We start from the raw sequence: 20,011 nt of genomic DNA on the forward strand, positions 1-20,011 counted from the left end.
TTCATTTAACATCATATTTAACGACAAAAGACTGATTGCTTTGCCCCTAAAATCAAGAATAAAGCAAAATGTTCACTCTCACGATTTTTGCTCACCATTGTACTGGAGGTCCTAGCCAGTGCAACAAGTCTAGAAAAGGAAACAAAGGCATACATATTTGGAAAGAAAGAAGCAAAACTCTCTTTTTTGCAGATAACATGCTCATGTTTGTACAAAAGCCTAAGGAATCCATTAAAAACTATTAGAACTAATTGAGTGTAGCAAAGTCACAGGATATATGGTCAACACACAAAATAAATTGTATTTCTACATACTGACAACAAACAATTGGGCACTAGACAAAATTTAAATGCCATTTACAGTGACATCAAATAATATTAAAGGTTTGGGAATAAAATTTTAAGAACAAATTCAAGACCTGTATACTAAAAACTAAAAAATATTATAAACCACAAAAATTTAAATGACCCAAGTAAATGGAGAAATATGCCATGTTTAGGGATCAAAAGACTAGATTTTAAGATATCAATTCTCCCCAAATTGATTTATGGTTTTAATGCAATACCAATCAAAATCCTTGCAGGCTATTTACTGGAAACTCAAAACCTAATTCTAAAAGTAATGTGGAAATTCAAAAGACCTCAATTGCTAAAAGAATTCTGAAAAATAAGGAAACAGAGGACTTATACTACCTAATTTTAAGGTTTACTATACAGTTATAGTAATCAAGGCAGCATGATATTGCTGAAAGTAGAGACACATCAGTCAATGGACCAAAATGGAAAGTCCAAAAATAAAATCCCATGGTCAACTGACTTGACAAATGTGTGAAAATGATTTCATGCAGAAAGGATAGTTTTTCAACAGATGGTGTTAGGCAATTAGATATCCACATGGAAAAATATGAACCTAGGCACACACAAAAATAACTTGAAGTGAATTACATATCTAAATATAAGAGCTAAAATTAAAAGACTTTTGAAAGAAAACATAAGAAAAAATCTTTGTGACCTTACCTTACCCAAATCTTAGACAAACACAATAAACACAAATTGATAAACTGAAATTCATCAAAATTAACAACTTTTATCCTTTGATTTTATTAAGAAAATGAAAAGTCAAGCCACAGACTGGGAGAAAATATTGCAAAAATGTATATCTGATAAAGGGCTTATGTTCAGAATATATAATTATGTATTACTACTGGGTAATAAGAAAAAGTTCCACTTAACAAAAGGCAGGGAGCAAAAGACTTGAACAGATACTTAACAGAAGAAGGTATATAAATGGCCAATAAACATAGTCACACAGTCACAACACCATTAGTCATTAGGGATATACACATTAAAGGCATAACAAGATACCATTACACACCCACTAACATGACAAAGATTAAAAGGACTAATAAATACCAAGTTTTGAAGAGGATGTGAAACAACTGAAATCCTGATGCACAGTCCCACAATTCTAGATATTTACCCATCTGTATAATAAAAGCCTAAGTGACTGTTACGGTGGAACGACTGGAATGACCAGTTGCTATGATGCGTACTGACCACCAGGGGCAGATGCTCAATGCAGGAGCTGCTCCTTGGTGGTCAGTGAGCTCCCACATGGGGAGTGGCAGGTCAGCCAGAAGCTGGGCTCATGTCTGGTGAGCGCAGCAGTGGTGGCGGGAGCCTCTCCCACCTTCACAGCAGGGTTAAGGAGCAGTGAGCCAAGCATAAGGAGTGAAGGATCCTGGATTGTGATCCCAGGGGGATCAGGCCTAAGCTGGCAGTCAGACATCCCACAAGGGGTCTGGGACTGTGAGAGGGTGCAGGCTGGGCTGAGGAGACCCCCCAAGTGCACCAATTTCGTGCACTGGGCCTCTAGTGAGAAATAAAAACCATATCTGCACAAATGTTTACAGCAGCCTATGGTACTGAAAACCTGGCATCCCGAATTTATATCAATTGGTGAATGAATAAACTAATAGTGGTATAGTACTGGCAACATGCCACAACTAAGATGAATTTCAAAAGCATTATGTATGCTAAGTGAAAGACTCCAGGCACTAAAACACTACACATTATATGATCCTACTTACATGAAATTAAGCAACATTAAAACATTAAACAGATCAGTGGTTACCAGGGAATAGGGTGGGGGAAAGGGGCAGCAGGGAACTTTGGGGGCTTATATAAATGTTCTATATCTTGGTTATGGTGGTAATTACATGACTGCATACATTTGTTAAACTCACCAAAATCTATATGAAAAATGACTGGACTTTATTGTATATTAATAATCATATATAATAAAAGGCTAACATGCAAATCGACCGAACAGTGGAAAGACTGGTCACTATAATGTGCACTGACCACCAGGGAGCAGATGCTCAACGCAGGAGCTGCTCCCTGGTGGTCAGTGTGTTCCCACAGGGGGCACGCCACTCACCCAGAAGCTGGGCTCACAGCTGGTGAGCACAGCGGCAGTGGTAGGAGCCTCTCCCACTTCCTCTGCAGGCGGGTGGTAAGGAGCGAGGGGTCCCAGACTGCAAGAGCCCCGGACTGCAAGAGGGATGTCTGACTGCTGGCTTAGGTCCAATCCCCCGAGGAGTCCAGGACTGCGAGAGGGCGCAGGCCCAGCTGAGGGACACCCCCTCCAGTGCACAAATCTCATGCACCAGGCCTCTAGTACCTCAATAAAGCTGATTATTTTTCAACACACACATGCGCATTCACACACACACACACACATACACACCCGCACCTGTGTGCGCATGAACTGCTCATGATAGAAAGTATTCAAAACCATCAGGGGAACTGTTGAGAAAATTCCCGTGGTCCCTAAATTCCTCTGTGGACATCCAGGTTAAGAACCCCTGCTGAAAGGCTCTAAGTGGGACAATAGCACTGTCACAGCAGACAAGCTAGAGGACTTTACACCCCAAGTTGCATCAGTAGTAAGTCCATTCCAGTAGCAACTCACGTTTTGGGAGATCTAGCCAGCTGGAGATTTCTCATGTGGGTCTATCCATGCGATATTATGTAGTTGGTAGTGTTAGCTGGCTAACCCACTTCCGCATCAACATCTTCAAGATTTCCTTTTCCTCCTAAGTCTTATTTTCAGAAAAGGATTGGAAATTCTTGTCTGATCACTAAATGATTGCTAAAACTAAATGTGTTCCCCCTCCCACTAGTATTTTTATTTTAGCAAAGACTAGATTTGTAAGTGAAAATCCTATTTGCAACATTATAACTTAAGGCACAGTGCGCAAGGAAAGGCATTTACTTTTGGGATGCAAGGAGCTCCTTCTCATGATCCCTGAAATTGCATCAAGTAACCGTCTATTTCACACATAAGACTACAAGGACTTTTCTCTGAGTCCTAGGACTTTGGAGCCTCTTCAAACTTTCCCTTTTTTAGGATGAATGGGCAATTCATTTTCTGAGATTATTTTGCTCTCTTTCAGAAGTCATCAGAGTGGAAGGGGAAGAGAGTGAACAGGCCAAGGAAAGGTGAGTCCAGACCCTACAACATTGTTGAAAGAGGTCTGATTTCCAGAGGGTCTATAACTTGAATAGACTTACATCTGAGGCATGCTGAGACCCCAACAAACATGAACTAATGGAGAGGGAAAGGAAAGCGAAACTAATAGGACCAGGAGGAAAATGTCCTAGTCGTCAATGGATGGCAGGGAGTCCAATGCACAATGCTCAGTCATGGCCAAGTAAACAATCAATACCAAAGGGACCTGATGCGGGGAGCATGGGCTGCATCTTATTCACCATGGTAATCCCAGTACCTAGCATAGTGCGTGGACTAGTGGCTTTCCTACATGTGTGGAACAAATACCTGAATAAACGAGGAATGATGCTATGTTCCATTTAGCTTCTGTGTCTTTGAATGTGTTGTGCCTTCTGCTTGGAATATTCTTCTGCCACTTCTTCATCTCATTCTTCAGATCTTGATTCAAGCAGCACTTTCTTAAAAACCCATCCCAAACTAGATTATGTCAGCCCATTATAGTGTCATGTGGATACCTGTCCTTTTTCTTTATAAGGAAACTTATTTACATATTATTAAACTCTATAAATTGAACTAATCTAGACTCTGTAGAGAGCAGGGATCGTATTAGCTAAACTAATCATTGTGCTGCTAGCAACCAGCACAGTGCCTGGCATATAGTAGATGCTCAATAAATATTTGTTGAAAACTTGAATGAGTACATCAAGGAATGCATGAAGATTCCTGGTGACCAGTCCTTTCACAACATGATGTAATTAGATTGTCCATACCACCGTTCCTCCTGAGGAACTGAGTTTGTCAAGAATATCAAGGCTCTGGCTGCATGGCTGTGGGCTCAAAGCAACCCTCAGTGAAGAGCCTGGTCACAGAGACACAGCTAGGACCCAAGGGCACATAGGACCCAGAGTGCCCAGCACTTATATGGATATTCCAGCCACTGTGAGTCTAGGGATCCTGGATGGTGAGCCAGGGTCCTGAGATCTTGCCTGCCCTGTCAGACTTAGTTCAGAAATGGTCCAGAAGAGCCTACAGAGGGAAGGTGGCAGGGACTCAGCCTAGGGCAGGGACAGGCCCAGACAAAAATAAAGGGTAGCTATTGAAAAAAGTGTGGGTGACACTTCACCTCTCTCTTCAATAGTTTGTTCTTCCTCATTGTTATTGCAATGCCCCCTATATTTGGCCCTCTCATTGAAATCTAGAAAAGGAAGTGGCTCCACTGTGAAATCTGACCTAATTCTTTTTTCTGTTTCTCCAGAGTAGAAAACCGTGTACCTGAAAGATCTAATGAAGCCCAGTGTGTTGTCAACATTTCAAAGACAGACTCAGGTGACAAAAGTGCTGCACATTTTTAATTAAAGAGTAATGTCCGTTTGACTATGTGGGTTGTTCCTCTTTCTTTGTTCCCTTTTTTAATTAAATTTATTGGAATTACATTGGTTAATAAGATTATGTGGATGTCAAGTGTACAAATTCTATGATACATATGCTTTCCTTTTCAAGTTTTGGGCTGACTTTTTTTTTTTTTTTTTTTTTTTTGTCTCTCTAAACCTTCCCAGAAGGCAAGAAAAGATTACCATTAGTAATAGTTGAGGCTCTAGGACTCCCTCTAAATGAAATGGCCTCCTTATAATGCCAGCTCTGCTCCCTATGCCAGGAGCAGATTTTATCTGCTTCTTTTCAGAGCACAAGGATTGGATCCTAATGTTTAGGACTAATGCCTTCTGTGTCAGAGTTGGCCTCTTTTCTTAATTTTACAAACTGTGCTTTCTGTAGAACTCCCACTTCCTAGAATAGTGACTTTTATCTACTCTGAATTCTAAGGTAATGCCACAACTTACCTTGTATACCTATGACTGAACACCTACCTCTTCAGTCTGAGAGGGAGCCATATATTTTATGTCTTTATTAACATTTTGAAATATAAAAAATATGTACTCTACTAGTGTAGTTATGATGCCTTGAGAAATGTCGACCCTTTGCCAAGGAGTTTTTGTTCTTCTCTGAGGGTCAGTAAGGAAAGCAGACAAACTCAAAATTTGGGAGACTCAGAGAGTTGTAGATGGCAGCACTCTGGATCCTGGAGCCATTTCTATATGGGCTGTTGCTAACACTAAGGGAGATCCATGTGCCCAACAAACTATTGATAAGCCTTAGGAGAGAACGCTGGATAAAGCAGGACAGTGCTATACATCGTGAACCCTACTTCTCTTCTTGAAAAAACTGACTGAGATCATGGCCTGGGCAACTGTGCAAGAGCCAATAGAGAGATCACAATACTCAAAAGAGAGAGAGAAAAAAAGAAAGATCTTGACCAACAGAGATGCACATGAATGTTCATCTGTCCAGTCCTTCAACAAGCCTTGGGGACAAGCAACAGATGAACAGTTTGTCCAAATGGACTTAAGACAGACAGTAGTTTTCTGGGCGGTCAGTGAGGGGTTGTGATGTTTTACCTGGCTGAAAGCAGAGCTTGGGGTAGAGAGCTATCATCTTGATCATGGGATAAATGGAAGGAGACTTAGAACTTTTCCAACTAATGGCTGAGAGACAGAGAGCTGGAATAAAATTAGTTCGACCAGCATGCAAATCATCCAGAAGTTGACTTCGCCCACAGATGCCCCAGAACATATTGGCTAGCCCAGAGCAGTGCTAGTGAACTTGTGTCTGAGGACTATGAGCATCATTTTCAACAGTAAGAAAACTGGGTGCAAGAGACAAATATACTAAGCCAGTGGAAATACGTTAAGAGACCCTGGCTCTAAAGCAGCATCACTAAGGGACCAAGCAGCTTTAGTGCGAACCTAAAGAGGCCTTTGGGAGGCCCACGCCATAGAAATGGCTCTGTGGAACCAGAGGGTTATAGACAGCCATGCTAGCCAGGCTTGTCCTTGTGAAATTGCTGTTTGTGTGCTCTGCCCTGCTCCTGCTTTCTTTAGATGCTAAGCATCTTGTGTAGAGTTTTGTACAGAGCAGCTCTCAGTAAATTTTCGTTAAATTGATGTAAAAATTTATGTTTGGCTTCTCCTTCTGGAGTACTACTCAACCCTTGGAGTCTGATGTTCCTCCCTCTGTCTTCCTAATATACTTCCTTCCTCTTGACGTCTCTGTGGTAGCCCCATTCTCCAGTCGCCTTAGCTAGAAGCCTCTGACTCATCTCAAACCTTCTCCTCTTCCCTTTACCCTAAACATTGTATGAGAAAGAGGAGCTAGTATAATTCTATATGTTAATCTCAGTAATAAGACATAAAAGATTAGTTAAGACAGGTTGTTTCTGAAGGCAACTGGGAAATTTAGAGTGAAGGAAGGGATACTTGCTTTTCAGTTTATAAACTTTTATACTGTGTGATTTTAAAATTATGAGCTTGTATATACACTAAAAAAAGGCTAATGTAAAAGCATTTCTAAAAAATACATTATTATAAAATAAATTCATATAACTGTACTATACATTTGAAAGTTGCTAAGAGAGTAGATCTGAAAAATTCTCATCAGAAGAAAAAATAATTTGTAACCATGTATGGTGATAGATGTTAATTAAACTTATTGTGGTAACCATTTCACAGTATATAAATATATCAAGTCATTATGTTGTAAACCTAAAACTAATACATTATATGTCAATTATATCTCAATTAAAAATAAATAAATAAGTGTAGGGAAATTCTGGGGGAAAACTGTCTAGGCTCTGTGAGAGCAGGGATGTGATCTAACTTCTTCACCAACGAATCCCAGGAAACTAAGATAGAACCTCAAAACTATTTAACTATTAAATAGAACATTAAGTATTAATGTTTCATTCAATATTAATATCTGGTAAAAAAAAAACCACAAAAAACAAAAACCATCCCTCCTTTGTATATTAAATTCTCTAGATTCTATTCTCACGAGCCACATGCGGCTCTTTGGCCCCTTGAGTGTGGCTCTTCCACAAAATATCACAGCTTGGGCAAGTCTGTTTTGAAGAAGTGGCGTTAGAAGAAGTTTAAGTTTAAAAAATGTGGCTCTCAAAAGAAATTTCAATCGTTGTACTGTTGATATTTGGCTCTGTTGACTAATGAGTTTGCCGACCACTGGTCTAGACCTTCTGTGTTCCAAGTCTGGGGAAAAGAAAGCCAAGAAAGGTTAAAAGAGGTTCATCTTTGTGACAGGGACTCCTCTAAACCTTTAAATGTATTATCCCACTTATTCCTCATAATGACCCTGTGATATCAGTATTGGGATATGATGCCCATTTTGCTGATAAGGAAACTTAGGCACAGAGTGGTCAAAGCAATTTATCAAGGTCTCCAACTTAGTAAGTGGCAGAGCTGGGGAAACTTTTTAAAAGCATAACATCTGTGGAAAAAGAGGAACCCTCGTGCACTGCTGGTGGGAATGCAGACTGGTGCAGCCACTGAGGAGAACAGTATGGAGTTTCCTCAAAAAACTAAAAATGGAACTCCCATTCGACCCAGTGATCCCACTTCTAGGAATATATCCTAAGAAACTAGAAACACCAATCAGAAAGGATATATGCACCCCTATGTTCATAGCAGCACAATTCACCATAGCTAAGATTTGGAAACAGCCTAAATGCCCATCAGCAGATGAGTGGATTAAAAAACTGTGGTATATCTACACAATGGAATACTACGCTGCGGTAAAAAAGAAGGAGTTCCTACCATTTGCAACAACATGGATGAAGATGGAGAGTATTATGTTAAGTGAAATAAGCCAGGCAGAGAAAGATAAATACCACATGATCTCACTCATTTGTGGAATATAATGAACGGCATAGACTGATGAACAAGAACAGATCCAGAGACTGAGAAACGTCGAACAGCACGTCATACCTCAGGGAAGGTAGGGGAGGGTGGGGATAAGGTGGAGAGATCAACCAAGGGACTTGTGTGCATGCATATGAGACTAATCAATGGACACAGACAACAAGGGGGTGGGGCATAAGTGAGGGGTGGGGAGTTATGGGGGAATAAGGACACATATGTAAAAAATAACAATTTAAAAAAATTTAAAAAATTATAAAAAAATAAAATTAAATTAAAATAAAATATTAAATCTAATCCATACTAGTGGTCACCATAATCTTAAGAGAAATTGTTTCATGTGACAAAGATTTTTAAATGAAACTGTAGCCCGAAAATTATTTTGGAAGGAAACAAAGAGAAGTTTCCTTCAAAAGTCATAAGGATTGTAATTGAAAGTCAATATATTTAGCCTCTTGAACTAAAGTAAGTAATTTGTGTTTTTGCCTCCCTGACAAAGTTTATATAAAGTTACAAAAAGAAATTGACAGCCAGTTTGAAATTGAATTGCCATGGCCTAGAGCAAAGAATATCCTTACATGATATTATTCTACAGTGTCATTATAATTTTAGATATTTTACAACAGCATATTGTACAATTATCCCAAACAAACTTACAAACTAATTCTTTGAATGTTTGGCAGCAATTTAAAAAAAAAAAAAAAAAGGACATGAAAGGATTTAATCCCTTTCAGAAGGAATTAAGGCGCCCTCTTGCCTTTTGTGCCAAGAGGGACCCTCTTCTCACAATCCAATTGCCCTCAGCTGTTGCCTGAGCTTTCTGTTCATGCTGAGCTTGAAGCCTCGTGGTGGCTGGTACCATGAATCTGTCTCTCGCCCAATCGTGTGAGCTGGGCCCTCCCTGGAGAAGAAACCTGAGTTCCCTGAGATATGTGCTCAGTGCTGGGGCCCCGCCAGCAGGCCAGGGGATCCCAAGGCAGGTGCTGGGCGTGGAGGCCACAGGGGCATAGGCTACCAAGGAGACAGAACTGAACCTCACATCACCCTGCTTGGCCCCGGAGGATGACTGGTTAGCCAGAGACGGGTAAGATTCCTCAGGGAAGGAACAACCTAAGACAGGCACAGTCGCAGAGGGGCCATCAGGAGAGAACTTGGGGGTCAACAGAGGTGGGGCACAGATCCTCACCCCCCCCCCAACCTTGCAGGGACCTGAACCCTCACCCCATCAGAGAGAGGTCTCCTGCCCCCATGGCTGCTTTGCTTCCCACACCCAGCTCAGATCGGGACACAGGTGACAGACAATGACTTGGCCCAGCTCAGATTGGGACCCAGGTAACAGACAGAGACTTGGCCGACAACAGCTGCCCTATATCTAAATCCAGCCTAGCACCAGGAATGCTCAGGGCCTACTCAAGAATGCAAATAATCCTTTCCACTAATATTTACAGGGTAAACTAAGATTGTTGGTAGAGTATTAAATTTGACAGTAAAATAATAATCAAGTTTTCAGATTAATTTAAATAGGCTAATTGAAATAAGTGAATATTCAAGAAAATTTAATTGTACTGGACAAAAAGCTGTTCCTAAAGTGGTAACTAAAATTTCTATTGGTAGTTCATCTCATGGTAAAATTTCTAAACATGCAATGAAACTAAAGCAGTCATATTTTTGTGCAAAAAATTAAAATTTAAAGTTATCAAGACTGCATTATAAAATTTACAAAAGCCTCCATTAATCAAAAAAAGGGGGGATAGTAGGGTAATATCATGTATGGAAAAATATCCTATAAGTAAATTACATCTAGAAAATTTTGACTTTACAAAATTAATTTTCATTTGTAATGCTAACAGCAAGACACCCATGAAAAACACACATGATGTCTAAATAAGACAAAGGAAAATCGTTTGGGCAAAAATAAAAAGGATCCCAAATCAATTATATAGAAAAGATTCCTTTATTAACTTTTGGTCGAGAATATGTTTGTATATTTTCAGAAAACAACTCCAAGACCATGTGGATTCCTGCAACAGAGAGGAATTGACAGGTCTGCTCCAACCACGAAGACAAGAGGAGAAACAGTCCAGAGATGGGAGACGCTGACGACGCCTTGCCAAGCTAGTAGTCAGCAGCTGTGCGTCGCAGCAGGTTGCCTAGGACCAAACCAGAGAGGGTCGGACCTGCATTGCCACCATGTGCCCACCTTCCAGATATCATTGCTGACATGAACACTTAAGGAACTGTTTGACATCGAAACGGGGACTCAGAACTGTTGGACATTGAAATTGGGACTCAAACATTTTTTGTTATTATGTTTATTTCTAGTCTGCAGAGGCAAGATTTTTTAAAGAAAAGAAATGGGGAAAAAATAGATACAGAGGCAAAGAAGCATTGAACAGACTGTCAAACTACAGCGGGAAGGCAGGGGAGGGTGGGGAGGGGCTGTAAGAGATCAACCGAAGGACTTGTATGCATGCATATAAGCATAACCAATGGATACAAGACACTGGGGGGGTGGGGAGGAGGGGCAGGTAAAGGTATGTACTGGGAGGTAGGGGAGGCGGGGGGGGGAGGTCAATGGGGGGAAAAAAAAAGGAGACATATGTACTACTATTTGTAATACTTCAAACAATAAAAAAATAATAAGAAGAAAGAAATGAAGGATAAAAAATAAATAAAATAAAATAAAATAAAATAAAAGCATAACATCCCCCCATCCCTTTATTTCCTAGCCCCATGTTTTCTGGCCATAGAAGAGACATCAGGTGAGTGCTTACACCACCTATTTTGTTACACTAGCTCAGTCACCCAAGATGTTGCTGTAGAGGACCCGCCACTGATTTTTCCAGAAGCCATTCATCATCTTATAAGACATATGATGTGGGCAGTGAAAATGAGTTTTTGGTCAGGGGGGAAGTGAAATACACCCCTGCCACTTATTCTTTTGCAATTCACCCTCCTCCCTCCACCATTCTGAAGTCAGTTTCACCCACTCAGTGCCATCACGTGTTAACCCAAGCTAGAAAGCACAGCGTCATCTCTGACAACTGGACTCTGACCTTTCCCTCAACACCCACTGCCCACCTCTACTGTATTGCCACATTTGGTCATAACCAGGTCAGGCAAGGTCCCTTCAGCTTCAGCATCCACTCCTTCTTTTCTCAGCCAGGCTCTTATTTCCAAGAACTGGCAATCAAAACCAAACTGACCCCAGTCTACTCTCTTACCCTGAATTTTGTCCAAAACATCAAAAGGCACAAGGCGGGGGAGGAAGGGTAAGAGATCAGCCAAAGGATTTGTATGCATGCATATAAGTATAACCAATAGACACAGACACTAGGGGGGTGAGGGCATGTGCTGGGGATTGGGGGTGGACAGGGAGAGGTCAATGGGGAAAAAGGAGACATATGTAATACTACATGTAATACATTAAACAATAAAAAATAAATAAAATAAATTTAAAAAAAGGAACAAGGAGATAAATAGAGAAAAGAAGATCTCTCTCACATTCTTTTTTTTTTTCTAACCACGCAGAGGCAAGTTTAAACTCCAGCTTCTTATGTATCCTCCATAGATTCACTGTATATATAGTGTGTGAGTCTATGAGTATATATAGTGCATATATACATATATACACACATACATGTATGTGTATATATTTATTTTATCTATGTGTGTTCCATATGTTTCATATATATATTTCAGTCAGATTTGGTTTTATTCTACACCTAAGCAACAAGCATAAACATAAGGCTCTTGTTAAGAAGATTACAAACATACTTCTTTATTGTATCAGTTTTCAGTCTCATCCATATACCAGCATTTTTGTGGAACTTATAATAAAAGTGAGGGTCCATTGGCTTTCATCATCGCCACCTGTGTACTCCAGGAGGAAAAATACAAACATATACAAAGTCCTGCACTGTCCTTAGACACAAATTTTTGAACATGCTCCAATCATAACAAATTATACCCTCGGTCTGGTGAATAAGTCATTCTGAACTGGATTTCCTATTTCCTGCATTTCATATATTTGTCTTTCTTGACTTACTTCCTCACTTCAGTTGTACATATCCACCAGTAGCTTTTTGAGAAAGGATATGTGAGAAGTAAATTTAATGAGATTTTGTGTATCTGAAAATATCTTTATCCTACTCTCCTACTTAATTGATCATTTGTAACAAACAAGTATAACATAAAGATTAGAGAGCCTAGTACTTTTTAAGTGTTTTTATTATGAAAAGATGCCTTTTTAAAATATACACAAACTTATTTCAGATATAGAATTTGGTGTTAGAAATTCTTTTTTTTAAAATATATTTTATTGATTTTTTACAGAGAGGAAGGGAGAGGGATAGAGAGTTAGAAACATCGATGAGAGAGAAACATCAATCAGCTGCCTCCTGCACAACCCCTACTGGGGATGTGCCCGCAACCAAGGTACATGCCCTTGACCGGAATCGAACCTGGGACCCTTGAGTCCACAGGCCAATGCTCTATCCACTGAGCCAAACTGGTCAAGGCTAGAAATTCTTTTAATTGTCTCCAGCTTCCAGTGTTGCTCTTGAAATACCTATAGATGTTCTGGCTTCTTATCTTTTTATATGGAAGCTTTTAGGATCTTCTGTCTATCTCATTGTTCTTCAATTTTGTAATGAAATGCCTATTTGACGACTGTGGTTAACACTGAGGTGGTACTTTCTATCTGAAAACAAACATCCTTTACTCTAGGGAAATTTCTTGAATTGTTTCATTGATTTTCCCCTCTCTATTTCTCTAATCTGTCATTCCAGGATATTGGATTTCAGTGTTGGCTCTCCTAGGCTGATCTTCCTCTTTTCTTATCTTTCTCTCCTCTTCCATATTTTTGTTTTTTGCTCTGTTTCTTAAAGATTTCCATAATTTTACCTTCTAAACTTCCTGTTGTATTTTAAAATTTCTGCTATCAAATATTCATTTCCAATAGCTCCTTTTTGTTCTCTGAATATTTCTTTCTCTAAGGAGCCTGTTCTTAATTGTTTCAGTATCATCTCTTAACTCTCTGAAGATGTTGGTAGGTTTTTAAGTGTTATTTTTCCTGTATTGTCTCTGTGTCCTCCAAGTTTTTCCTTCCTATTTGTTTGCCTTGGTCTATAGCAACTATGTTGGAGGCTTCTTGTGATGTCTGATTATCTTTGATTGTCTATTCATGAGTAAGAGTGAGAAACTAAAAATTTGTTTGGAGGATCTGAGTCTATGGATTGGCTTATTAACTTTAGCTTTATTATAAAGGAATCTGGTGAGCCTTTATAGGAAACCATCTCTAAAAGGTCTTTTCTCTTGGGCTGGTAGCTTTGTAGTATTTTGCCTGGAAGGTAGAAGTCTGGCTGTCAGCATTTGGGGAGCCAAATGAGAGAAGAGGTTTGTGTGTGTATGTGTTCCTCCTCATCCTGGCACCAATCATACTATTTCCTATTCGTATACACACAAGAACAATAATCTACACTAAACATACGACGGGAAACCATAAAAATACTAGATGAATCCATAGGCAGAAAAATCTCTGACATATGCCAAAGCAATTTCTTCACTGATACTGCTCCTAGGGTAATGGAAACTAAAGAGAAAATAAACAAATGGGACTACATCAAAATAAAAAGCTTTTGCACAGCAAAGGAAACCATCAATAAAACAACAAGAAAGCCCACTGCATGGGAGAACATATTTGCCAATGATATCAATGATAAGGGTTTAATCTCCAACATTTACAGGGAACTCATGCAGCTTAACAAAAAGAAGATAAACAACCCAATCAAAAAATGGGCAACTGATCTAAATAGACACTTTTTGAAAGAAGACAGAAGGAAGGCCAAGAGACATATGAAAAACTGCTCAGAGTCACTAATCATCAGAGAGATGCAAATCAAATCACAATGTGGTACCATCTCACACCTGTCAGAATGGCTATTATCAACAAGTCAACAAATGACAAGTGCTGGCAAGGATACGGAGAAAAAGGAACGCTTGTGCACTGCTGGTGGGAATGCAGACTGATAATACACTGCTGGTGGGAATGCAGACTGGTGCAGCCACTGTGGAGAACAGTATGGAATTTCCTCAAAAAACTAAAAATGGAACTCCCATTCGACCCAGTGATCCCACTTCTAGGAATATATCCTAAGAAACTAGAAACACGAATCAGAAAGGATATATGCACCCCTATGTTCATAGCAGCACAATTCACCATAGCTAAGATTTGGAAAAAGCCTAAGTGCCCATCAGCAGATGAGTGGATTAAAAAACTGTGGTACATCTACACAATGGAATACTACATTGCGGTAAAAAAGAAGGAGTTCCTACCATTTGCAACAACATGGATGGAGATGGAGAGCATTATGCTAAGTGAAGTAAGCCAGGAAGAGAAAGATAAATATCACATGATCTCACTCATTTGTGGAATATAATGAACAACATAAACTGATGAACAAGAACTGATCCAGAGACAGAGAAACATCAATCAGAACATCAAACCTCAGGGAAGGTAGGGGACAGTGGGGGTAAGGGGGAGAGATCAACCAAAGGACTTATATGCATGCATATAAGCCTAATCAATGGACACAGACAACAGGGGGGCGGGGGCATGAATGGGAGGTGGGGGGTAATGGGGGAATAAGGACACATATGTAATACCATAATCAATAAAGAAATTTAAAAAAAATAAAAGAGAAAGATGCAAATTGACTGTACCTTCGCAACGCCCACCAGCCAATCAGGAGTGAGTATTTCTATATCACACATCCAACAAAGATGGTGGGTTAATTTACATACACTGGCACCAAGCAGCTGGGGGTGGGATGCTTGAGTTGTCACCATGGCAACGATGCAGGCATTCTGCACCGCCCCAGCTGCTCCGGGCCTCTAGGCAGCATGGGAAGGTGGAAAGGCGCTCCGGGCCGGAGCAAATGCGGTGCCGGCAGCCAGGGGAAGGAAGGCACATTCTTGCACGAATCTTCGTGCATCGGGCCTCTAGCGTATTTTTATAAACAAGTGTAACATAAAGATTAAAGTGCCCAGTACTTTTTAAGTGTTTTTATTATGAAAAGATGCTTTTTTAAAATATACACAAACTTATTTCAGAAAGTATGTCTCTAGCCTGACAGTGGTGCCAGCTCAGTGCTACTAATAGCATATGGCAAAGTGGCTTCTTCCCAAAATCTAATTGTATATCATTGTTCTGAGATTAAAAGCTGTGAACTCATGGGTTTGCTAAATATATAGAGTGCAGAGTAAAAGATCACTAAATTGTCCTAACAGTCTATTAGAAATGGAAGAAATGGAGAAAGCATCCATTTTTTGTGGCAAATGAGAGCAAAGAGAAGATTCGCCAAACACCAAAGAGAGCCATGACCAGAACTTAGGTTCCCAATCTTCAGACCAAGGTGCTTTCCACCTTACTCAGCCCCCCTGTTCCCTGGAAGAGCTGGGAACTGGGCGTCAGCACAGTATAATGCAGCCAGAGCATGGACTTTGGGTCAGATAGACCTGACACTGTTATAGTTGGCCTGTGATCTTAGGCAAATTACTTAATCTCCCTGATTCTCAGTTTCCTTATGTATAAATAGGCTTAATAAAACATACATACCTCACGAGATCAAAGACAACCCAGAAGACATGAGGATTATACAAATGAAAAGAAAAGAGGAGAGGAGAGCAGAGGAGAAGAACCCCAACAAACCTGTAATTAGAGTGGGGTTGGGGGTGATGAGGGAGCATTAGTAGTGGGAGAATTGGAACAGGAAGCCACCCTGGAGTAATAGGGGTAGGTGTGGATTTTCATATGACTCTCAGCCCAGAAGTCCCTGCACACCCTGCTGAAAGCCACAAATGCTCCTATAATCATTGTTATATCAGCATCACATGAAGAAGCCTTTCAGCATCTCAGCCCAGGGGACTTTTCCATCTTTACTGTCTGAGGCCAAAGCCATCTTTCTAAGACCTTCCTTATCTCCCCTTTGTAACATTATTTCTAGACATTCCAAAAATATCCACTCCTCTGTTGATATTTCGCAAGAGCTCTGTTCTTGCTAAATAGAACATAAAATTCTAAGCAGTCAGGTTGAGATAAAAAGTGGGGGCAGGGATCCCTAGCCAAGATTTTGAAAGACATCCATCTTAGAGGGCACTCGTACAGAAGATGGTTTGTTGGGGAGAGGAGTGTGTATATCAGAGGCAGGAAAATCAGTTAGGAAACTGACAGAAGCATGACATTTCTAAGAAGCGGAACTAGGCAAAGCCTCCTGACATTTCCAGAGTGAATCCTGGTGCCTGGGCTCATTAGACCAGGGGCATGGCCAAGTACACTCCACTACAGAAGCAGATCCAAATGGCAGATAAATGGAAACTCAAGGGAGTTGCTCTACGAGAAAAGGACCATAGGAATTCTCTGTACTCAATCAGAATGAGAGGAAAGAAATCCTAAAATATGATGTTGGAAAGGCTAGATGATCTGCTATAGCTAGAAGACTAAAAATAGTATTATACATCAGTCTTTGATTTAGTCACCACAGTGAAAGGTCCTTTTCTATATCACACACCCAGCATGAGTTAGGGCAAAGGTTAATTTCAGATATGAGAGACAAGAGACACAGAGCGAAAAGCAGGGGCTATTTGCTTCCTGATTCCTGACTATCAAATAATTAAAATTCTTTCTTAAATTCATATTTGCAACCCAAAGCATATATGTGAAGTTTAAAATATGCCAGGTTATGGTTACCTTGCTGACTGGTAGCACAAACTACCAGTTATATGCTGTTTCCACCAGTCTACCTGCCACTTTTTAACTGTACACATCAAGTATTTGCCCTCAGGCTTCAGACCTCACAACCTCTGTAAGAACAAGTGAGCTGTGTCCACTTGATGGGAAAACATCATCTATTTCATTTTTTAAAAGCTGATCCAAACAATTTAATCAGTCCTCTTTTTTTTAAAAAAAGGATTTACTAATATTTTCTCTAGTTTAAAATTTATTTATTGAACTCTTTTAGTATGTCAGAGTTTGAGACGCTATCAATTTTAAAAGAAAGAAAAGGATTGCTTTTTTTAACATTAAAAATAAATCTGTTTCTGTGTCCAAACCAGCCATGTATATTATTAACATGTATGAGTGTTCTCAGGGTTTAAGTAGTCTTAAATGAAAAAAAAAAAAAAAAAAAAAGTACTGTAGCAAGACTAAACGAAACAAGATGGCAGGTCAATGAGAATTTTAAAAACTTTCATTGTCTCAAAGTAATTGCTTATATCCAGATCTTACTAGCAATGGTTTGTTTGTAGCAGAAAATATCGGTGAAATATGAAGAAAATCTTACATTAGGGTATTAAGCATTGGAAACAATTTTCAAATCTTTCCAAACCTATGTAAGAAAGATATGTTGCATCATCATCATCTTCATCTCTATTTTTTGAGCCCACCATGTGCCAGGAACTATATTAAAACAGTTTACATGTATTATCTTGGGAAGAAGAGGAAAGGCTGCATCATCTTGTAGAAGTTTAATAACTTTTTTTTGAGAAGCAAAAGGAGAACCAAAAAGAAAGCATACTGAAGATAGTATGAGAATATAGAGAAGATAAAAGAATTATGAGAGCAGTAGATTAGTGACCAACCATTTTGTTGTATTGGGGCAGAATGGTGCAATGTGAACCCAAATTGTCCTACACTAAGGCTCTGGTATACGTGATCATGAGGAAAGAACTGATGGGGAAGAACTGGTGGGACTCGGAAATAATTTATCATAAAGAAAGAGAACCCAGGCATGGATGTTTGATTCAGGAATCATGGAACTATTGTCAAACGGAGTAAGTGGATTTTGAGGAAACCAGAATATCTGTCACTCAGCTTATTGTCTAATTCACGTTTAACCCAAAGATGGAGCCAGTCTTAAGAAAGTATATCCAAGAGATGAATCATGGTGAGGTCAGGCAGGCCCCTCCAGCCACCCTTGAAACAAATCTACTCCTGGGCTCTTCAGTTATGTGAGCCAATAAGTCGTTTTTCTCTCTCTCCCTCTCCTCTCCTCACACCCCTTTTTATTCCTCGAGTTGATTTTATTCCTTAAGTCAGACTTTCTGTTCTAGACAACAAAATGTTCCTAATTGAAACATTACAGAATGGAAAAGCCTTGGCCCGGCTGAGACTAAAGGCACAATCAGTATTTTCAGGCCACTCTCTTTCTCTCTTCAACTTTATTTTTGGCTCAGATTTCTTGCCTGCTGATATCCTCTCCTATTATACACAGGTTCCTTCAATGCAGCTGGGAAAAGTGGCCACGAGCAGCTCCAGCTTATGTTGTCCAGAGTATCTTCTCTGTTGGATCCAGCAGAATATCCTTGAGAGGATGCTGATTGGGCTTGTTTAGGTCACAAGTTTATCCCAGAAGCTATGACCATGACTAGGGATTTTGGACCTTATTCTCTCTTGTTCCCTCCCCAAAATCCTAAGGGAACAGAATCAATCCAAACTTAAATACATGGAATGGAGGAAATGTGGTGTAATGGTTGTTTTTGGTGTCCCACCCAGGACCCCTTCACCTGGCCAATGCACCTCTTCCCCAGGTGCTGTGAATGTTGACTGATAACCCACAGCTGCCCTCTCTCTGAGACTTGCCCTTATTCATACAGGAACCTCCTCCCCTAATTCTATCTTCATTTAAAACTTGGTTTTATCATCGACGGACACTTAAGTTGTTTCCTTGTCTTAGCAATTATAAATAACACTGCAGTAAACGTGAGGGTGCATATATGTTTTCAGATTAGTGTTTTAGTCTTCTTTGTGTAGATATTCAGAAGTGGAATTGCTGGATCATGTGATGGCTCTATTGTTAATTTTTTTAGGAACCCCCCATACGGTTTTCCATATTGGCCGCACCAAACTGCATTTCCACCAACAGTGCATAAGGGTTCCCTTTTCTCCACTTTCTCACTGACACTTGTTATTTCTTGTTTTTTTTGTAATAGCCTTTCTACCTGGTGTGAGGTTTTTGTTTTTTTTTTTAATTTTTTTAATTTTAAGAAAAACAATTTAAAATATAACATTACATGCCATAAACATTAAATATTTCAAGAAAAACGCTTTAAAATATAATATTACATGCAATCAACATTAATATTTCAAGAAAAAATATTTCAAACATAATAATATTCCAAAACTGTACTAACATAGTATAATACCACAAAAGCTTTAGGAAATATTAAAAATCTGCAAATAACAGGATTACTTCTATTATATTCTAAAATATTTTTTTCCTGGCTCTATTTTTGTTCATCAGTTTATGTTGTTCATTATATGCCACAAATGAGTGAGATCATGTGATATTTATCTTTCTCCTACTGACTTATTTCACTTAGCATAATGCTCTCCAGTTCCATCTATGTTGTTGCACATTATAAGAGTTCCTTCTTTTTTACAGCAGCATAGTATTCCATTGTGTAGATGTACCACTGTTTTTTAATCCACTCATCTGCTGATGGGCACTTGTTTCCAAATCTTAGCTATTGTAGATTGTGCTGCTATGAACATAGGGGTGCATATATCCTTTCTGATTGGTATTTCTGATTTCTTGGGATATACCAGGTGTACCAGTTAATAATGCAGATTTTTTTAATCAAAGAAAACACGATAATTTCAAGAGAAACATCAAAAGTGCTTTATTCAAAGTAATGTCCATCGCTAGCTACACATTTCCCCCATCTTTCAGGCAATT

At 39.5% G+C, this 20,011-nt stretch overlaps 1 protein-coding gene across 10 annotated transcripts in view; it reads left to right on the top strand.

Moving 5' to 3' along the window:
• Positions 1 to 20,011, top strand: part of CD86 (CD86 molecule) — an 84,277-nt gene that overhangs the window by 56,219 nt on the left and 8,047 nt on the right. For 6 of the 10 annotated variants that reach the window (XM_080654736.1, XM_080654741.1, XM_080654738.1 and 3 more), the window contains 2 exons: positions 3,458 to 3,503; positions 4,769 to 4,839. In XM_080654736.1, the coding sequence (XP_080510862.1) occupies positions 3,458 to 3,503; positions 4,769 to 4,839 (117 nt within the window). Of the gene's footprint in view, positions 1 to 3,457; positions 3,504 to 4,768; positions 7,329 to 10,270; positions 10,620 to 20,011 lie in introns of those variants that run through there. The other 4 variants (XM_080654739.1, XM_080654743.1, XM_080654740.1 and 1 more) reach the window with 4 other exon arrangements.

This window comes from Plecotus auritus (genome assembly GCF_963455305.1).
Source record: "Plecotus auritus genome assembly, chromosome: 2".
Classification (NCBI taxonomy): Eukaryota; Metazoa; Chordata; class Mammalia; order Chiroptera; family Vespertilionidae; genus Plecotus; species Plecotus auritus.